General features: G+C 37.2%; 2 protein-coding genes across 3 annotated transcripts; one reads left to right on the forward strand and one right to left on the reverse strand.

Annotated features, from left to right (window-relative positions):
* Positions 1-1007: 1007 nt before the first annotated feature.
* LOC128611804 (transmembrane emp24 domain-containing protein 6-like) lies at positions 1008-4631 on the reverse strand. The gene is made up of 4 exons (XM_053631601.1): positions 4242-4631; positions 2310-2436; positions 1641-1789; positions 1008-1407 (listed from the first exon to the last, which is right to left on the reverse strand). Exons 1-4 carry the CDS (start codon positions 4452-4454, stop codon positions 1174-1176), a joined length of 723 nt encoding a protein of 240 aa, XP_053487576.1. The 5' UTR covers positions 4455-4631; the 3' UTR covers positions 1008-1173.
* Positions 4632-6160: 1529 nt separating this feature from the next.
* nudt7 (nudix (nucleoside diphosphate linked moiety X)-type motif 7) lies at positions 6161-12997 on the forward strand. Of its 2 annotated transcripts, XR_008386625.1 has the most exons (4): positions 6161-6404; positions 8230-8388; positions 9476-10457; positions 11538-12997. XR_008386625.1 is itself a non-coding variant. In XM_053631614.1 (3 exons), the coding sequence occupies exons 1-3, from the start codon at positions 6252-6254 to the stop codon at positions 9815-9817; spliced, it is 654 nt and encodes a 217-aa protein (XP_053487589.1). In that variant the 5' UTR covers positions 6161-6251; the 3' UTR covers positions 9818-11511. The 2 variants fall into 2 exon arrangements, 1 of the variants encoding a protein (XP_053487589.1); XM_053631614.1 differs by lacking the exon at positions 11538-12997 and having other exon boundaries at positions 9476-11511.
* The last annotated feature ends 6588 nt before the right edge of the window (positions 12998-19585 follow it).

The following is a 19585-nucleotide window of genomic DNA, read 5'->3' on the forward strand; positions in this document are numbered from 1 at the left end:
CCAGGGAACTCAGGCCACAAGGCAGGGGACACCCTGGACGGGGTGCCAACCCATCACAGGGCACAATCACACATACATTCACACACTACGGACAATTTTGGAAATGCCAATAAGCCTACAATGCATGTCTTTGGACTGGGGGAGGAAACCAGAGTACCCAGGAAACCCCTGAAGCACGGGGAAAACATGCAAACTCCACGCACACAGGGGAGAGGCAGGATTCGAACCCCCAACTGTGGAACTGTGAGGCAAATGTGCTAACCACTAATCCACCGTGCCCACAATCCAGAACATAAAAAGCAAAATCAGCCTAATGGAGATGGCAGTATGGTGCAGCGGGTAGTGTTGCTGCCTCACAGCTCCAGAGTCCCCAGTTAAATCCTGACCTCAGGTTACTGTCCCTGTTGAGTTTTACATGTTTCCTCCCACCTCCCAAAAACATGCCAGTAAGTGCTACTTTAATTGCTCCTAGGTGTAAATGATTATGCAAGGTGCCCTGTGATGTACTGGCATCCCATCCAGCCTTACATCCAGCATTCCTGGCATAGGCTCTGGATCCACTGGGATTAAACTGGAATGCTGACTGCCCTCCAGGCCTCCTCACCAACATCAGTGTCTGACCTCACTAATGCTCTAAAAACTAGTGGAAAGCCTTCAGAGAAGAGTGGAGATTATTATAACAACAAAAGGGGAATAAATCTGTAATGGGATGTTCAAAAAGTACATATGGGTGTGATGTTCAGGTGTCCACAAACCTTTGGCCATATTGTGTATATTTAAAATGAAAAGAATATGAAGTTAGAAAGAATCTTCTTTCAACTAATTGATGGGAAAACTTTCGGCTAGATATTTTAAAATAACAGAACTCTGATAAAGAACCGTATAATGCCAAGGTCTTGACATCTATGCAACATCTAATGCAATGTCATGTTGTTATAAATTACATTTCTTTTTCAATTTTTCCTTTGATTTCAACTGTAGAAAGAGAAAATGAAAACCCAGGAGATGAGAGATTTAGTGAGCTTTATTCACATTTTCTATTGACATTCTACTAACTATGAAAGAATAGCACAGGAAGAGGGATAGTGGGGAAAACCATGGAATTTCATGAGCCTAATAATGTCCTTTATGTCCTCAGATATGTGATCACCATCATTTGTAAAGAACAGATCCTCAACAGCGAGGCTTTTCAGTCTCTGTGGTCTGCTTGGTTTTGAAAAGCCTTTTGAGGAAGAAGAGCTGCAGGTATCCAGACAGGATGATGACGAGGCTAAGCACAGCCGACCAAGTGCTGATGTAGTTAGAGTTGGATTGGAGCAGGTAGTAATCGGTTGCTCTTCTCATGCGCTCAATGCTATAGTAACGCCACATGTGGAATACAGAAGACTGCAGCCGGGTGGAGCTGTCCTGCACAGACATTCAGCAGGTTTTCATTAAAAAAGCATGCTTTAAAAATAATATACAGTATGTATTTGCATGTTTCAGTATTTGCTCAAAATCTAAGAATCATACACAACAAATTAATTTTATATAGTAAATATTTTATATATATATATATATATATATATATATATATATATATATATATATATATATATAATATTTATATATTGCAGTTGTGGATTCATGATGTATCTTACCTCAATGGTATCAAGCGTGCTATTCAACTGTTTCGCATTGTCATCCTTCTTGGAATCTCCTGAATCCTGGTAGTACACACCAAAGTTCATGAAGACCTGCATGCTGCCAAATCGGTTGTGGAAGTTGCTAAAGCACATCTGATAAAAACCTGGGGAAAATATTAATGTGCTGTGAATACACACTGCAGAAAAACTCATAGTATCAGCCGTTTTTTGGCTTTTTAAAAAAAATTAAAAATTACAACTCGTTTTTTAAAATAGAACCCATACTGCATTTTTTGTATTCATAAAGCAATGTAAGTTATACATTTATTTAATAAAAAAACTGATAATAATAACTGTATAATAATATCTGTAACCTGTCACACAACTGTGTAATAAATGGCACAAGGCAAGGCAAGTTTATTTATATAACACATTTCATTCAAAGTGCTTTACTTGTCTAAAAGCAAAATAAAAGAACATAAGGAGCAATCAAAAGACATACATTAGATATATACAGAAAGTAATTAAAAAGAAGTGCAGATAATGCTTGAGTCAAAGGCATGGGAAGTGTGACATGTTTTAAGTCTGGACTTTAAGCACAATTTATAGCTCAAAACCACCAAGATATAAGAACTGTAAACTGTAAAGCAGAGTCAGGGCTAAAAACGGGTACGTCTCACTTACCAGTCTCTTTAGCATCAAAGGCAATCTCCCCTGTGACATCATCTACTGAGCCCATGATAAGGCCACCTGGAGCGTTTACAGTGACTGACAGGTGTCTGTTCACACCCACCCCTGTTGCCCACTGAACCTGGTCACACACGTCACAGACAGGGCTTACTTACTGACAACATGTACTAAAGAGAATCTTGATAATGGACAAAAAGACTTCACTGAAGGATAAAAATGACCATTCTATATACATATACTTATAAATATATACTTATACACTCATACATATCAAGTTGGTAACACATAATGTGTATTTGTACAGTTGAGGTCATAAGTTTAAATACGTCTCACAGAATCTGCAAAATGCTAATAAAAAAAGAGGGACCATGAAAATTGCATTTAGTTTTTTATTTAGTCCTGCCCTAAATAAGCTATTTCTCACAACAGATGTTTACATATAGTCCACAAGACACAATAATAACTGAATTTATTAACCAGTTTACATACCCTTGATTATTAATACTGTGTGTCGTTACCTGGATGATCAGCGTCTGTGTTTATGTTTTGTGATAGTTGTTCATGAGTCCCTTGTTTGTCGTGAGCAGTTAAACTGCCCACTGCTCTTCAGAAAAATCCTCCAGGTCCTGCACATTCTTTGCTTTTCCAGCATCTTCTACATAATTGATCCCTTTCCAACAGTGACTATATGATGTTGAGATCCATCTTTTCAAACTGAGGACAACTGAGGGACTCGTGCACAACTATTACAAAAGGTGCAAACATTCACTGATTCTCGAAAAGGCAACATACTATATTAAGTATGTTGTTGTCAAGTATATATATATATATATATATATATATATATATATATATATATATATTTATATATATATATATAATAAAATCTTTTTTTTATTATTTAGTACTGCCTTTCAGAAGCTACATAAGATATTTACATGTTTCCCAGAAGACAAAATTATAACAATTTACACCGATCATCCTGTTCAAAAGTTTACACCCCCCTGCCTCTTAATGTACTGTGTTGCCTTTTTCAAAAAGTTTTTTAAAAGTTCAAAAGTTTACACCCCCCTGGCTCTTATGTTAAACATCTGATATGTGATATAGCTTATTCAGGGCAGTACTAAATAAATTATATATATATATATATATATATATATATATATATATATATATATATATATATATATATAACTAAATATAATTTTTATGATCCCTCTTATTTAAAAAAAATTATTAACATTTACCCAACACAGCAGACAGTAATTCCAGTTACTTGTGCTTGTCCTATGGTTTTATGGTACAGTACTGAACAGTCTGAACTGCCCAGCTATGTGCATAACACATAACATACAGTCTATTCCCATACTCTTCCCTCTCAAAAAGTAGTGCCTTCAATCAAATAACCTGAATTTATGAAAGCGTTCTATAAAAACAGCCATTTTGCATAAACTGTGATTGACATCCCAACAACTGCTCTCAAACCTTTATTATAAGTAAAAAGGTTTTCTAGAAGCATGTTGTAATTCATATTTGTTGAAATCACACATATGTTACAAACATTATAGATAGAAATTAGGTTAAAAAGCACTAACATACTCCTCTGTCTAAGTTGTTTGGCTATACACAGCACATATTCTGTTCTCTCACCCATATGAATTGCCATATGGTGGCTGAAACAGTTCCTTGTGCTCCTCTAGTTTGTCTTAAATGAATTTCACTTTTCGTAAAATCTTTCATGTTTCATTTCGAAAACATATGTTTGTACCAACTACTGCATAGACTATTGGCTGTGCATGAGCTACTGTACAATTCAGAAAAAAATATCAACCTATCAGCCATCCCACAACTTACAGCTACAATTGTAGCCACAGGGCATGTTCCTACTAGTAAGAATGCAGGAAAAAAAAATCAGCCACATATTACCATGAAGTTGAGATAAAAGTGTTCGCCTTGGTGTGCAAAATGCCAGAAGCACTCGAGGCCCGAGGCAGGCAGCACAATGGCAAAGTCGTATTGGTCCGCTCCCCAGAACACCTCCTGGTCAGTTGCTTCAAGGTGCAGGTCTTTCATAGCTTTCCCACAATCCCATCCTAATATCAGTAGCAAAAGGAAGACACCAATATCCTTCCCTGACATTATAACGTTATGTAGAGTGTATCCACTGACTGGTTTCTTCAATGAAGAAGTTGAGCTTTTGAGGAGCCAAAGCCTTCTTTGAAACAGTAGCAGATTATTAACCCTGACATGTGGCTTACAGAGTTTTCAGTCTCTGAGTGGGAAACTGGATGTCCGGTCACAGGTGCTGCTGGCATCTTCGCCACAAACTGCACTTTAAAAAACAAAGTTTTTTAGTACACACTTTTAACTTTGACTGTTTATACACAATTCTGCTGAGAAATGTCCTGGTGTTTAACCACCCAGAAACCACATTGACATTAAGATGTATTAATATATTAAATTTAGTGTGGTGTAAACTCCACATTCTGCTTTGCCTAGAAATCTCCAAAAACTGAACACTCACCAAAAGGCTGTCAGGTTTCATTTCATAAAGTCCACATCGAATGAGCTAATTCAGCTTCTCAAATCAGATTGGACAGAAGGTGTTGATTAAATTTCTAGAACGGCAGATTTGACAGTAGTGCTGGCCGTAATTCAAAATACAGATTTACTGTATATTAATGCGCTCATTCTAATACATTATTGCTTCTAATTCATTATTTAAATACAGTAATGACTATAATTCTGATAGATAGTGAAGTCTTGAGCCCGAACATCTGAGAAATTATCTTGTCTGTTCATTTCATAAATTAGTATAAATATATTTAATACAAGATGACTTAGTATTCCATAACTTTTTTACTGAATGAATGATTAGCAGACAAAAAGAATCACATGAAGAGAATCCTTAAATAATTTTTAGTATTCTGTTTTTGTTTTTTTTTTAATTTCATTGTCCCTGATGAAAAATTCTCCTATAGTAGGAACTGGCCTGTCAGTTTACATTAATAATTTGCCCAATGATTAATGATTTTATTGTAAATGGGAGACAGGCATGAGATTAGTACTCAGGGCAATGTGAATGGAGCTGGGGGTCATGTGACTACTCAGGTGATGTGGCGTGCAGAGGATTCTGGGAGATTGTGACACGAGGACAGAGAACCCCAATAATTTTACTGTAGACATTACAGATTTATTTCTTACAGTTTAATAAATCTAAATGTCTGATTTATTTCAGTATTAAAAAGAAAATTAAATATTTACACATTAATTGGTTGCAAAAAAAGTATTTTTTAAGGCAAATTTTTGCTAGGTAGTATGTAAATTCATTTTCTTTGCATAAATAAAACTGCAGTTATTCATTATTATAAATCATTTGCGGCTTAAAAGTCATCAATTGTAGTTCTTATGAAATTATACATATTATATGTATTGTACTATATATATATATATATATATATATATATATATATATATGTGTGTGTGTGTGTGTGTGTGTGTGTGTATGTATGTATATATATATATATATATATATATATATATATATATATATATATATGTGTGTGTGTGTGTGTGTGTGTGTCTATAATAAGTCTATAATATTGTAAGTCTATAATATATAGTATATATAGTATATAATATGTAAGTCTATAATATTATATGCGTTATAATTATAAATGTATTTGTATAATTCTGTTCCTGTCTGCAACACAATGCTTTGACATATCTTTTTTCTGTTACTAAAATATCGTTTCAGCAGTATTTTTTTCTGCCGAGTAAAGGCCTTTAGCAGTCTTCCTGTTAAGAAGCTAAAACAACACTACACTTCCCATAATGCACTGTACAGGCATTATTTCCTGCGGAAGTGTGTATGCGGGTCAACCTGTGTTTGCGGATGTGTTTAGCTTGATGATATTAGCCGGTTGAGTAGATACGATGGACGTTAAGGCAGAGGTTATAGCGTCTTTGAAAAACGACATTGGAGACGAGTATTTTAATTTATCCTCCGTAAAGAAAGCGTCAGTACTGATCCCCCTTTTCCTGAGAGAGGGTCGGGTTCATGTGCTGCTAACTGTGCGCTCTACTGAAGTCAGTGGACTTTCATCTCATCTCCACTTCTCACTGCACTAATGCATCCTACCCGTGCTCGGAACCGCACAATGTTCAAGGGCTGTGTCGTTATTTCAAGATATTAGCATTGTTTCAACTTAACTCGTTATTTCAGGATATAATGTCCTTATTCGACTCGTTATTTCAGGATATAATGTCCTTATTCGACTCGTTATTTCAGGATATAATATCCTTATTCGACTCGTTATTTCAGGATATAATGTCCTTATTCGACTCGTTATTTCAGGAAATAACGTCATTATTCGACTCGTTATTTCAGGAAATAACGTCTTTATTCGACTCGCTATTTCAGGAAATAACGTCATTATTCGACTCGTTATTTCAGGAAATAACGTCTTTATTTGACTCGCTATTTCAGGAAATAACGTCATTATTCGACTCGTTATTTCAGGAAATAACGTCCTTATTCGACTCGTTATTTCAGGATATAATGTCATTATTCGACTCGTTATTTCAGGATATAATGTCATTATTCGACTCGTTATTTCAGGATATAATGTAATTATTCGACTCGTTATTTCAGGAAATAACGTCATTATTCGACTGGTTATTTCAGGAAATAACGTCATTATTCGACTTGTTATTTCAGGAAATAACGTCATTATTCGACTCGTTATTTCAGGATATAATGTCATTATTCGACTCGTTATTTCAGGAAATAACGTCATTATTCGACTCGTTATTTCAGGAAATAATGTCATTATTCAACTCGTTATTTCAGGATATAATATCATTATTCGACTCGTTATTTCAGGAAATAACGTCATTATTCGACTCGTTATTTCAGGATATAATGTCATTATTTGACTCGTTATTTCAGGATATAGTGTCCTTATTCGACTCGTTATTTCAGGATATAATGTCATTATTCGACTCGTTATTTCAGTATATGATTCTATTTCGACTTAGTAACTCGTTATTTGAGATTAATATCTGAGACTTCATAACTCATTATTTCGACTTACTAATGCGTTATATTATTATATATCGTTATTCCAAATTAACTCATTATTTCAGTAGCCTATATTTTCTCATTATTTTGAATTAACTCGTTATTTAAGTGTATTGTTATTACTTTGAATGAACTCGTTATTTAAGTAAATTTTATTATTTTGAATCACCACGGTATTTCATTATATGTTGTCGATTTTTCAACTTAATAACTTATTATTTCAGACAATTATGTTGCTATTGTGACTTAGTATTTCATTATTTCGACTTACTAATGCATTATTTCAAGATAGCTACTATGCCGTTATTTTAGTTGTCATTACTGTAAAGATATTATGTTATTTCGACTTGTTATTTTAGACTTAGTAACTTGTGATTTCGACATAACTAATTTCAAGATGTTTTGTTATTTCTGCTGACTAAATTTCACACTATGACTTTATTGTTTCAAGTTATTTTGTTACTTTTTTGACACATTTTGTTATTTTGACATATTTCTACATATTAATATTATATGTGAATTATAATTATACATATATTTGTAATTCTGGATCTGTCTACAAAAAATATACTAGGACATACTGCATGTTTTCACGTGTTGGTGGTCTTTATCACTTGCAGTTTAACTATATCCTTACCAAATATCAAATTAAGCTTGCGTAATAATCCCACACCACATCCTTATAGCATGTGTTCTTATTGACAAACATCATGTCTTTACACTTTATTTTAAATAATTGTACATTTTTCTTCAAAAACTTGTCACTGTTTTATGAACAGTGCTTCAGCAGTGGTATTTTACAGGTGAACTCTGTTCTGCTTCTCTTCTCAGCTCAAACACAACCCCGGAGAGGTGTGCTTTCCGGGGGGGAAATCTGATCCACACGATCGGGATGAAATTGAAACAGCGCTTAGGGAGGCATTGGAGGAGATCAGCCTTCCTCCTGATGGAGTAGAAGTGGTTTGCAGACTCTGCCCAGTGTTGAATGCGGTACATTGAATCATCACATGTATTATAGATGTGTATTATTATGTGCCTCATGCATAACAGGAACAAAATTAGCTAACTTAAGAAGAATAAGAAGCCTTTATTTGGCACACATACATTACAGTACAGTGAAATTCTTTTCTTTAAGGAATGCTCCACCCTAAAACACAATACATATGTTTATACTGGAATATTGTTTGTGTGTTTAGTGATTCTGATGCTAATTTTCTGACTGATACCGTGTCTTCATTATTCCCGTGAGAAGTTAGAGGTTGTACTTTGCTCTGACGTCACAGGTCAATATTGCTGGTACAGTTTTAATGCTGCTTAATAGGAGAAAAAAACTCAAACATCATGGATAACAGGCCAGCTTTCACTGTTAAAGAAGAGCTTATTTTTGTCACATGCCATTTTCCAACGATTAATGAGAAATCCAACGTAGAATAGAGGAAACAGCAAACATTTATCTTAATGCTTCAGAATGTAGTACAACTACACGACACTATTACACTGAGTTAAGACTGAGTTAAGCCTCAGCTCAGCTAGTTAATGATCTTTGAGATGATGAGCATGAGGGCATTGACGGCAGTATTAGCATGAAATTATACAATTTGGAAGCTGATCTGTTCGATCAGAGTGCATGAATGAGGAGATGAGAGAGCTGGACAGGCTAAATGACTAAAGCGCTGCTGCATCACTGTCTTTAGGTAGAGCAAGAGAAAAGGGCTAAATGGTGACACTGTCAGCAGGCAGTCTTATGCCATTGTGGATAATGTAGGAAACCTGTAACCTCAGAATTTCATTGCAAAATAAATCTTGGACAGCACTGAAGATCGCATGTTCAAAAAAAATTATCCAGCATTTATTTGTGGTAGATTTGGTCTACAGCAGCAAACATGCACAGCACGTGAAGAAGTATCTAAGCATCATCCCCACGCCTCACTTCAGAATCCGTGTCTGTTTAAAATGTCCCCTTGTTTTCCTCATTGGATTATTTCAGTAAATGACCTTCATGTGGATTTTGTTGGCATTGGTTCTCATAAGCTAATCAAAAGGCCTTGCTTCTTGTTTCTCTCAATATTTTGCACAGAGAGGCATTCTGGTGACCCCAGTGGTGGCTTTCATCAGCGACTCCTTCCAAGCGAGCCCAAACCCAGATGAAGTGAGCGAGGTGTTCTCTGTGCCTGTGGAGTTCTTCTTGAAGGAGACTGATCACTCGGCTTACCCTGTACCCAACATAGCTGGATATACGCACAGTTTTATCTACACTGACCCGGTCACTGACAAGATCCAGCAGATCTGGGGACTAACAGCCTATCTGCTCATACTTCTGGCTGTTCTTACTTTTAAAAAGAAGCCAGAGTTTGAAGTGGACTTTGATTTTCAGAATCAATTTCAGCAACACCTTAAACGTAGTTTAAGCAAGTTATGACTAATTTCATTCATAGAATGAGATGGAACATGTGGCTTATTCCTAAAATGTTTTCCTGGAAATAATTTTTTTTTTTAATGACTTCATTCATTCACCTTCAGTACTTGCTTTATTCTGGTCAGGGTTGTGGTGGATCCAGAGTCTGTCCCAGGACTTTGGACATGATGCGCACACACACTTTCACATCTAGGGCAGTGTAACATACTCACCTACATGTAGGTTTTTGGGAGGTGAGAGGGAACCATAGAACCACGAAAGTAGATAAGAATCCGAAATCACAATCAAACCATGGACCCTGGAACTGTGAGGCAATGATGTTGCCCACTGTGCCACAGTGCCGCCTTACAATCCATCCATCCATCCATTTTCTCTAAAGCTTATCCTACACAGGGTCACGGGGGAGCCTGGGGCCTCAGGGGACTAGCTGCACGATGCAGGGTCACCCTGGATGGGGTGTCAACCCATAGCAGAGAATAATCGCACACTACAGACAATTTAGAGGTGCCAATCAGCCTACAGCTCATGTCTTTGGAATGGGGAAGGAAACCAGAATACCCAAAGAAATCCCCTGAAGTACGGGTAGTACATGCAAATTCTGCGCACACAGGGTGGAGGCCGGAATCGACCCCACAGGTGCAAGGTAAACATGCTAACCACTAAGCCACTGCGCGCCCCACATCCAACAATCAGATACATAAATTCAAATCAGCCCTAGATTCAAATTAGCCTAGACTAATTTAGAATAAACTTTACTGAAATGTTCATTTGCATTTTGTTAATTTGCACATCACCTTGGCTGCAAAACCCACAGGACCTAAATGTCTGAATAGATCATGAAAATCCTGAAAAACAAAAAATCACAGAGACATTTTACAAGTATAAAACTGAGCCTGGTGATTCAATACTGTAACCCAATATCTAATGTATGACTAAAACTTAAAAAGTTAAAAAGTAGCATTTTATTGCTAATATCAGGGAACATTATATATTTTGCACTTTTATTATTATTATTATTATCATTGAAACCTTACCTGATCAGGATAGTAAAATGACATGCCAAGCCCTCATGTAGAATCATATTCTCATAGTGGACTGTGTCTGCTAAACTAATTTTGTGTGTCAGAAATAAAAAAAGTGTGATCTCACATCTCATTCTGACCGTGTATTTTTATTTATTTTTTTTGCCTTAAACCAGAGCGTCTCAAAATAAGACGTTCCATGGACCCTGCCAGTTATTTTATGAACTATTCAAAATTCAGTGATTAATGAATTGTTCATAAATCATTATTTAAATGTACAATAATATTCTGCCTATTTACTGGAGCGTTTTATTCCTGACATTTCCATGTACAGAACAACTGACATTCTTTATAGGTAAATGTTTTTTAGTCTGGATTAAATCCATCAGAGCTGACTGGCCATGATATAAGTTAGGAGACCTAAAATCTAATATTTATCAAAAACTCAACAATAAAACTGTTCAGGTTGAGCAATGCAGTAAATCACAAGGTCTCATTAATTGCATAGTAAGAATGATGTGGGGAGAACTATTTTATATAGCCTCGCTTCTTCATAGTATTCAGTGTATTTTTCTTACTGGTGCTGTTGTGCTTGGGTCCACAAAGCACAACAATCACAGACCTCAGACCCCACTTTGAAAACCCCTGCCCTAATTCATCAGTTGTTTCATCCATCCATCTGTTTTCTGTACTGCTCACAGGGGAGTCTGGAGCCTATCCCAGGGAACTCAAGGAGCAGGGTGGGGGACACCCTGGACGGGACATCATCACGGCACAATCACACACCTATTCACACATTACAGACAATTTGGACATGCCAATCAGCCTACAATGCATGCTTTGGATTGGGGGAGGAAACCGGAATACCCAGAAACCCCTGAAGCACGTGGAGAACATGCAAGCTCCTCACACATAGGGTGCAGGTGGGATTCGAGTCCCCCAACCCTGGAGATGAAAGACAATAGTGCTAAGCATTAAGCCACCTGCGCTACCCCACGTCAGCTATTTTTATTGCTTGTTTGTTTTTAAATAGGTCTCTCCTACAGATCTATAGCACCCTTCTAGAGGGAGTTTGTGTTTCCTTCTATAAAAACTAAATGAAATGAAAGTGTTACACATTCCTCATGCTTTTTTTCTTCGGTTTTGGTGTGTTGTTCCAGCAGCACTGGGAGCAGGTGGACTCCAGCCAGCCCATTTCTGCTTCGTTAGAGAGCAAAGCTGTCTCAGCAGCTCCAGCTTAATGCATGAGCAACTATTCATCACTCTCTGTGGCATCACAGCACTTCGCACACTGAATCAATTTTGATTCAGGCCATTTTTCTTAGACATATAACACCGGTATTGTAAATCTGTTCACAGTGAATTGTCGTGGTGTAAGCTTACAGCACGTAAATGCATATGTGGCTTTGTTGACCACTAGAGGGTGCAGAAACAGCTGAATACAACTTATTACATGTAATTACTGGTTACTGTGATTTGCAGGCTATTCAAGAAGTGGAAAGCTGAGGGGAATATCTCAGCTGGTTTGCTTGAAGAGAGGTTATAGTGACCCAACCAAGAAAAATCTACATTTTAGTGCTTTTCTTTTTCTTGCTAAAGTAAGGGACTGTTATGTAACCTGGGAATGTGTATGCTAAATCTGCTCAGATGCATGTGGGCTGTGTTTGCTAAATGCCAGCTTGATGACCTTAACTGCTGTAGAACTAGCTATGAAAAGGCTGACATTAAGAATAATTTTGCATGAGGGTGAAAAAAAACTACCCACAGGCACAAAAAAAATGCTATCAGAGGCAGTGTTTTGAATTTGCACAAGCATAAGCCTCAGTGTAACACCTATATTAGTTGTCCAGTGTTTAATGTGTGTAATGTAGTTGGGTTTACGTTACCATAGAAAGAGAAGTAGTGTTAGCAGTCACACCTTTACATGGTCATGTTGCTTCAGCAAATATGTGCATGCAATCTTATCATTATGTTTTTTTACAGCTTGTTTTTATTAGTTTTACAAAAATGCATTAACAGCCATTTCAGCATTGAGTAAATATTGACCAACTCCTGTTATGTGGAACTGCTCTTCATTTACGTTGGAATAAAATTCTCCTTTTGGCGGCTTTCAATACACACCTAGAGCATACATACATTGGTAAGTGTAATAGAACAAATAGCTGTTCATAAATCAGCTTTTACTATAGAAAATCTGTCATGTATGCTTATTGTGTGACTCTTATTGTGGTTTTCTTTCATAATTGGAAACAGAAGAGTGTCTGTATCCAAGGCGTTCTACAATATTCCCTTTTTATGAGGTCGCAGCCAATTTCATTTGTTTTTATAATATCTCTTGCTAGATAGCAGGTCATAAATTAACTCTTGACACCATGGACTTGCATGGCTTTTTTACAGAGAGATGTTTAAGAGGTGTCTGTTTTTAGCTTTACCTTCCTACCTGCCTTTTGTCAGTTTCATGTTGTGTTTGATCATATTCTCTGGTAGTAATCTAAACCTTGGATGTAGTACTAAAGCTTTCTCTTAAGGGTTCAACTACAGGTTATAGGTTTTGTGGTGTATGGAGTATGGCATCTTTCCTACTGTGTGTGTGTGTGTGTATATATATATATATATATATATATATATATATATATATATATATTTGTGCTGGTTTGTGCTGATACAAGTTTAGTTTTTTGCAATTGTCTTTTTTTAACAATACATTTGAAGTAACAAGGTAAGATCCAAATGGCAAACCAAATCACATTAAATAGTCGCATTCACTTAATTGTTACCTATCCACTATACGTTTTTCAACTTTTAATGGACACAGCAGATCACAGGATGTGTGGAATGATTGACCTCAGAATGACCTATAAATATTTTTTCAATATCTAAAAAACTGAAGCAGCACAAACGAACTTTTTACAGCATAAACCAGCACAAACGATTGAGACTGTTTTGCCGACATTTTGCGTTGGGTGGGGGGCCAACTTCACGCAATTAGGCTACTAGTTTGTTTATATTTTTGGAAATAGAACTATTCATTAGAAAATATTGCTGACAGTGCTGGTATTGCACCTCTGTCTTTTCTTTCAGTTTTCCAGTGTTTCCATAGTAGCTGGGTTCATATTTAATTTTTTTTTAAGACCAGTTTACACAACACCCACATTGGGTTTAAATCCAAATACAGATATGAATATTTGAAGCACTAAACAGATACAAGTAAAGTTAGTGCTATTGCATTACAGCCCAACTGTATATCATGTGCAGCAATGACAATCACTGATAAAACCACTTTGTATCACCTCTTTGCCCTTGTTTGTTTGGTTATAAATCATATTGAAACCAGAGGATTTTACTATGTTGTCAAACAGCACTCCTGGTTCTGCAAGATCTTAAACCATAGCACTAACCTAGAACAGAACCACACAATCATGTACCAAAAGTTTTGCTCATGTTCTGGCCTATAAATATGCATCCACCCAAAGCCCAGTGCACAGCTTGCCAGGATTTACCACATTATCTAGTCTCAGCAGGGAGAGAGCTCATCCTCATCGCCAACTGTCTCTGAGGCCATTTCACACATGAGGTCTCATGGCATCTCCATTGGAAAACTTCTGTTACCTATTTTTAGTGCAACAAAGCCAGCCATTGTTTCCTTTGTCAGAACCGCCTGGAGGATTTTCCCCTTTGTGTCAAGGTCAATTTTGTGCACAGGGAGAAGAGGAATGTGGTACCACGCAGGGATTTTGGGTAAGATTGTGAATGTGGCTATAAACCCTTCACTGCACTCCCTGAGGACGCCATGAGAAAATAAGCAAAGCGCACAGGGGAGATTGTGCTCAGCATGAGAGAATATGTAGTTTAATAATGTTCATCAAATGCAGGAGAATGGAGTAAGGGAGGAATGAGACCTGTAAAACCACACAAATCTGTGTCCAAATTCAAAACCTTATTAGAGGTAAAAGGAAACCTTTCACAATTAAAGTCATAACAGATGTGATGTAATCTTTGACACCACTGGACTAATTTGCATTCATCACAGATAAGAATGTTCATTTACTAATTCATTCCTTCCGACGTGACAGCAGATGCACTTTAAGACTAGCTTCAGAAACACTGTCATAATTGTCAGATAATGTATGCATAATGAGATTCAGCTTCTGAAGAGGCTTTGTGTTGCAAAATCTGCAAATGCTTTTCATCTAACATAATGAGAGAAAGTGACACTAGACATTGATTGTATAATTAGGAGAGAATAGGAATAAGGACTTACTTTGTTGTATTGCTGACGAATTTTGTGGCACTCGACTTCTTTACAGGTCACTGTTACACTTAACTACAATAAACTTTTACAGAAAAGTCACATATACTTCACATGTGAGTGATTATATTCAAACGTGCACATTTTCATTTTCACATGATTTTAAGAATGTGGTTTAATTTTTTTGGGTATGACTCAATTACTGTATATAAATACATAATCACTTTTAATTACATGTGCAATGCATGTGATTTTCCCATAAGGGCTGCTTGAGACCTTAGCACACAGGTACAGGAATTTATATCCATAGTGCAATGTGCAAGTGTGATGATAAAACTGGCTTCATAAATAGATTATAAGTTCAGCTGGCATGTGTGGGTGGAAGCACAGCCCAGTACCATTTGGCCATTTGGTGTTTTTCATTCTTCCACTTCTTCTTCTTCTTCTTTTTTTTTAAACAGCTTGGGTATATCTTTACAATTTCACCCTACTTATTATTAATATGAGATATTGGGTCTCAGACTGCATGTAGCTTTTTGCATTGAATTATATCTCAGGACAAATCATTGTCAGTTTGTATGTATATAATTACTGATTACTAAAGATAATTTGTCAGCCCCACTCTACCCCATCCAACACTGGAATGAAAACACCACTGGGCATGATATTGGTATGAGTGAAGCAGGCACAGTTACTTTTGATTATTTGGGTTTTTAAAAACTTGTACATTTATTGCTCACTTTATTAGACAAACATCTCTTAGTGTTCCACCTCGTAGGTGCACATTTAGAGCACTTTTACATGTACAGTCTGTGTTAACTGCAGGACTTCTTTTAAGAAGTCCTGCAGTTAAGAGGTCCTGGGTAATACACTCAGTCGTAACACTGAAGTGTATAAAATCCCAGCACTGCTGCCAAGCCTGTTACACTCAAACCAGTGCAACACACTCTACCTTAGTAATGATTAAGGATATGCACAAGGACATCCATCCATCCATCCATCCATTTTCCATACTGCTTATCCAACACAGGGTTGCAGGGGAGCCTGGAGCCCATCCCAGGGAACTCAGACCACAAGGCAGGTGACACCCTGGATAGGGTGCCAACCCAAAATAGAGCACAATCGCACACACATTCACACACTACGGACAATTTAGAAATCAGCCTACAACGCATGTCTTTGGATTGGGGGAGGAAACTGGAATACCCAGAGGAAACCTTCAAAGCACAAGGAAACCATGCAAACTCCACACACATGAGGTGGAAGTGAGATTTGAGCCCCAAGCCCCAGAGGTGCGAGACAAATGTGATAACCACTAGGCCACTGTGCACAAGTACATCACTGCATGTACAATCTGTGTTAACCACAGGATTCAGATGTTTTTGCCGATCTCAAGTACTTGAATTGAGTTCCATATTAAATTCTCTTCAATTCACTTAAACTCTCCTATGTTTGGAAGCTATACCTATAGGTTTAATACATGCAAAATATTGTATAAAAATTGTTACAAAAAAGTCATAAAAGTAGTCTACATAAAAAATTTGGCCTACACACCTCTATGGTTTGTTATCTGCTAGAATCTCAAAGTTTTAAACTAAAAGTGATATCTAAAGACATTGTTAGGGTTATATGCCAGCACTTGAGTTTTTCTTTCTCTTACTTCCATCCATCCATCTTCTACTGCTTACTCCTTCTTCAGGGTCACGGGGGGAACCTGGATCCAATCCCAGGCAGCATCGGGCACAAGGCGGGGTACACCCTGGACAGGGTGCCAGCCCATCGCAGGGCACAATCACATACACACTCATTCATACACTATGGACACGCCAATCAGCCTACCATGCATGTCTTTGGACTGGGGGAGGAAACCAGAGTACCCGGAGGAAACCCTCGCAGCACCGGGAGAACATGCAAACTCCGCACACACATGGCCCCGGCAGGACTCAAACCCCAGACCCTGGAGGTATGAGGCGAACCTGCTAACCACTAAGCCACCGTGCGCTTCTCTTACTTCTTTTCTACATTTCAAAAGACAAAACACCACTTTTTACTACTACATACAATTTTTTATTAATGCTGTTTGTATTGTGACAGACAGCTATTAGTATTCGACTAGTCTGTATCATTAGGGTTACTATTATGCTCGCTAATCATTTGAGAAATTAGGAATAAAGCTGTACTAATGGTTTCTGACATTCTTTTGTTCCTTGGTGAAAGAGGCACCAATCAGTGTGTGATTTAAGGCAGATGTCTTTTTCCTTTCTGAATGTACATTTACCTTCATGCTTTAAGTAAATTTTTACTTAAAGAGTTTAAGAGTTAAGCTCAAAATGACAAAAATATTAAGCTAATGTTATGTAATGGTCTTAACAACAAATCACTAGTCAGGAAATCAGCAATAATTAAACAAATAGATAAAGTAACTTAGTATGGGATAGCTTTTCCCTTTGATTTCTTTAAATGTTTAAACCTTATGGGTAAAATTGTGGTTTAAACGTTTAAAGTAAATGAGCAGCAAAAGTAAATGAGTAAATGGTGGCACAGGAGGTCTCTGGAGTGCATTTGTCTAATTCTGGCTAATTTTCTGACCAATTATTAGTTGTTAAGACCACTAAAAGTGTAATATTTTTGCCATATTGGGCTTGGCCCATTTTTTTTTTTTTTTTTGCTCACTTGCATGAGGATTTGTTAAACTGGACATCAAATTTTACTTTAATTTTTTTAGATTTAAAAGATTTTCATTTTTTAAGTAATTGCACTTTTACTTGAGTAAAAGATTTCAACAAATTGGCCGCCTCTGATCTTTAAGGAGTGAGCCACTGTTGGAAGTGTGCAGTGAAATACTGCTGATACGTGATGGTGTGTTTCACAACCTGCTCTGTGAACTTTTCTCTAAATAATGATTCTGCACTGCATTATTCTCACAGACCACATCATACTGGATACACCTCAATCAGTAGAACACAGTGTACACCCATACATACAGAATACACTGAATTCTCCTTCCTGGACTAATTGTTACTTATGAAAGGAGCAAACTCATTAAGGCACATAAATTTTACTGATGACAGAGGAGAGGAAGAGTACTCTGCTTCTCTCATTACTCATTCTGTCAGTATATGCCTTAGTTAATTACAACATTGAAGAGCAAACAAGACTGTAACCATCGCAACATGACAAAGGCCAAAAAACATGACTCAACATCAACTGAAGTTATCTGAGGGCACAGTTATAATCCTGAGTTTCTAGGTGACCTGACAGCTGTCTGTTGTTACCCTTGTGTTTTCCTGCACTGAGCTGGGTATCTTTAATTAACACCTGAGTTCTCACTTCTCCAAGCAGCCATTTTGGAGCTTTGTGGTTGCCAGGTGCCAGAATAAGAGTGGAAACCAATTACTGCAGGTGTCTGGGCCTGTTATTCACTTCACTGCATTCTGCATTTAACAGTGAGGGAGATTGTGTGTGTGTGTGTGTGTGTGTGTGTGTGTGTGTGTGTGTGTGTGTGTGTGTGTGTGTGTGTGTGTGTGTGTGTGTGTGTGTGTGTGTGTGTGTGTGTGTGTGTGTGTGTGTGGGTAGCTGTTATATACCCTGAAGTAATTTGATGTCGATTAGTCTCCATTTGTTCGCCTAAAGTTGTAAAACTCTGCATGGTGATTTTTGATGTACCTTCATTATCTTGTGTGTCTCAGCAAAAACAATATGTGCTAATCAATGCTTTTGTTTTCAATTCACATTGGCTGACTTTGTTCAGTTGGCTTAAGATGCAAAAGCCTGAATACCTTGTTGTCCTCTGAAAAAAAACGACAGTAATTTGTATGCAAAGGTTGCACAGGATGTTCACTGCAGACTCAGGCATTTATATTCAGATTCTCTGCTGTGTGCTATTTCTCTGTTTGTTTCAGTAAGACTGAAAGAGACATGGCTTCTTTTCTGCAGGTGACACGACTGTTCAGAGCACTTCAATCGTTCGATTTGCTTTCGGTCTTTCACTGAATAAGAAAATGAATCAGAGAATGTTCGGTGAATGAAAGGGTGAGGTGGAGGAGTGAGAGAGTAAGCAGAGAAATGCAGTAGGTACACCCATCAGCCATAACATTAAACCACTGACAGGTAAGGTGAATAATATTGATTATCTTGTTACAATGGCACCTGTCAATTGGTGGCATATATTAGGCAGGAAGTGAACATATAATTCTCAAAGGTGATGAAGCAGGAAAAATGGGCAAGCGCAAGAATTTGAGCAACTTTGACAAGGGCCAAATTGTGATAGATAGACGACTGGGTCAGAGCTGTTTTGGTGGCACAAGAGGGGTGTACACAGTATTAGGCAGGTGGTTATAATATTATGGCTGATTGGTGTATATATCTATTTGTCATTAACAATTATTACTCATTATATACACTGATGAGTAAAAGTACTGCTGCTCTAATAATAATAATTCACTTGAGTAAAAGTAGTGATAAAGAAAACTACTCAAGTAAGAGTAAATATGTCATCTG

The sequence above is a fragment of the Ictalurus furcatus genome, chromosome 8 (assembly GCF_023375685.1).
Source record: "Ictalurus furcatus strain D&B chromosome 8, Billie_1.0, whole genome shotgun sequence".
In the NCBI taxonomy this organism is placed as follows: domain Eukaryota; kingdom Metazoa; phylum Chordata; class Actinopteri; order Siluriformes; family Ictaluridae; genus Ictalurus; species Ictalurus furcatus.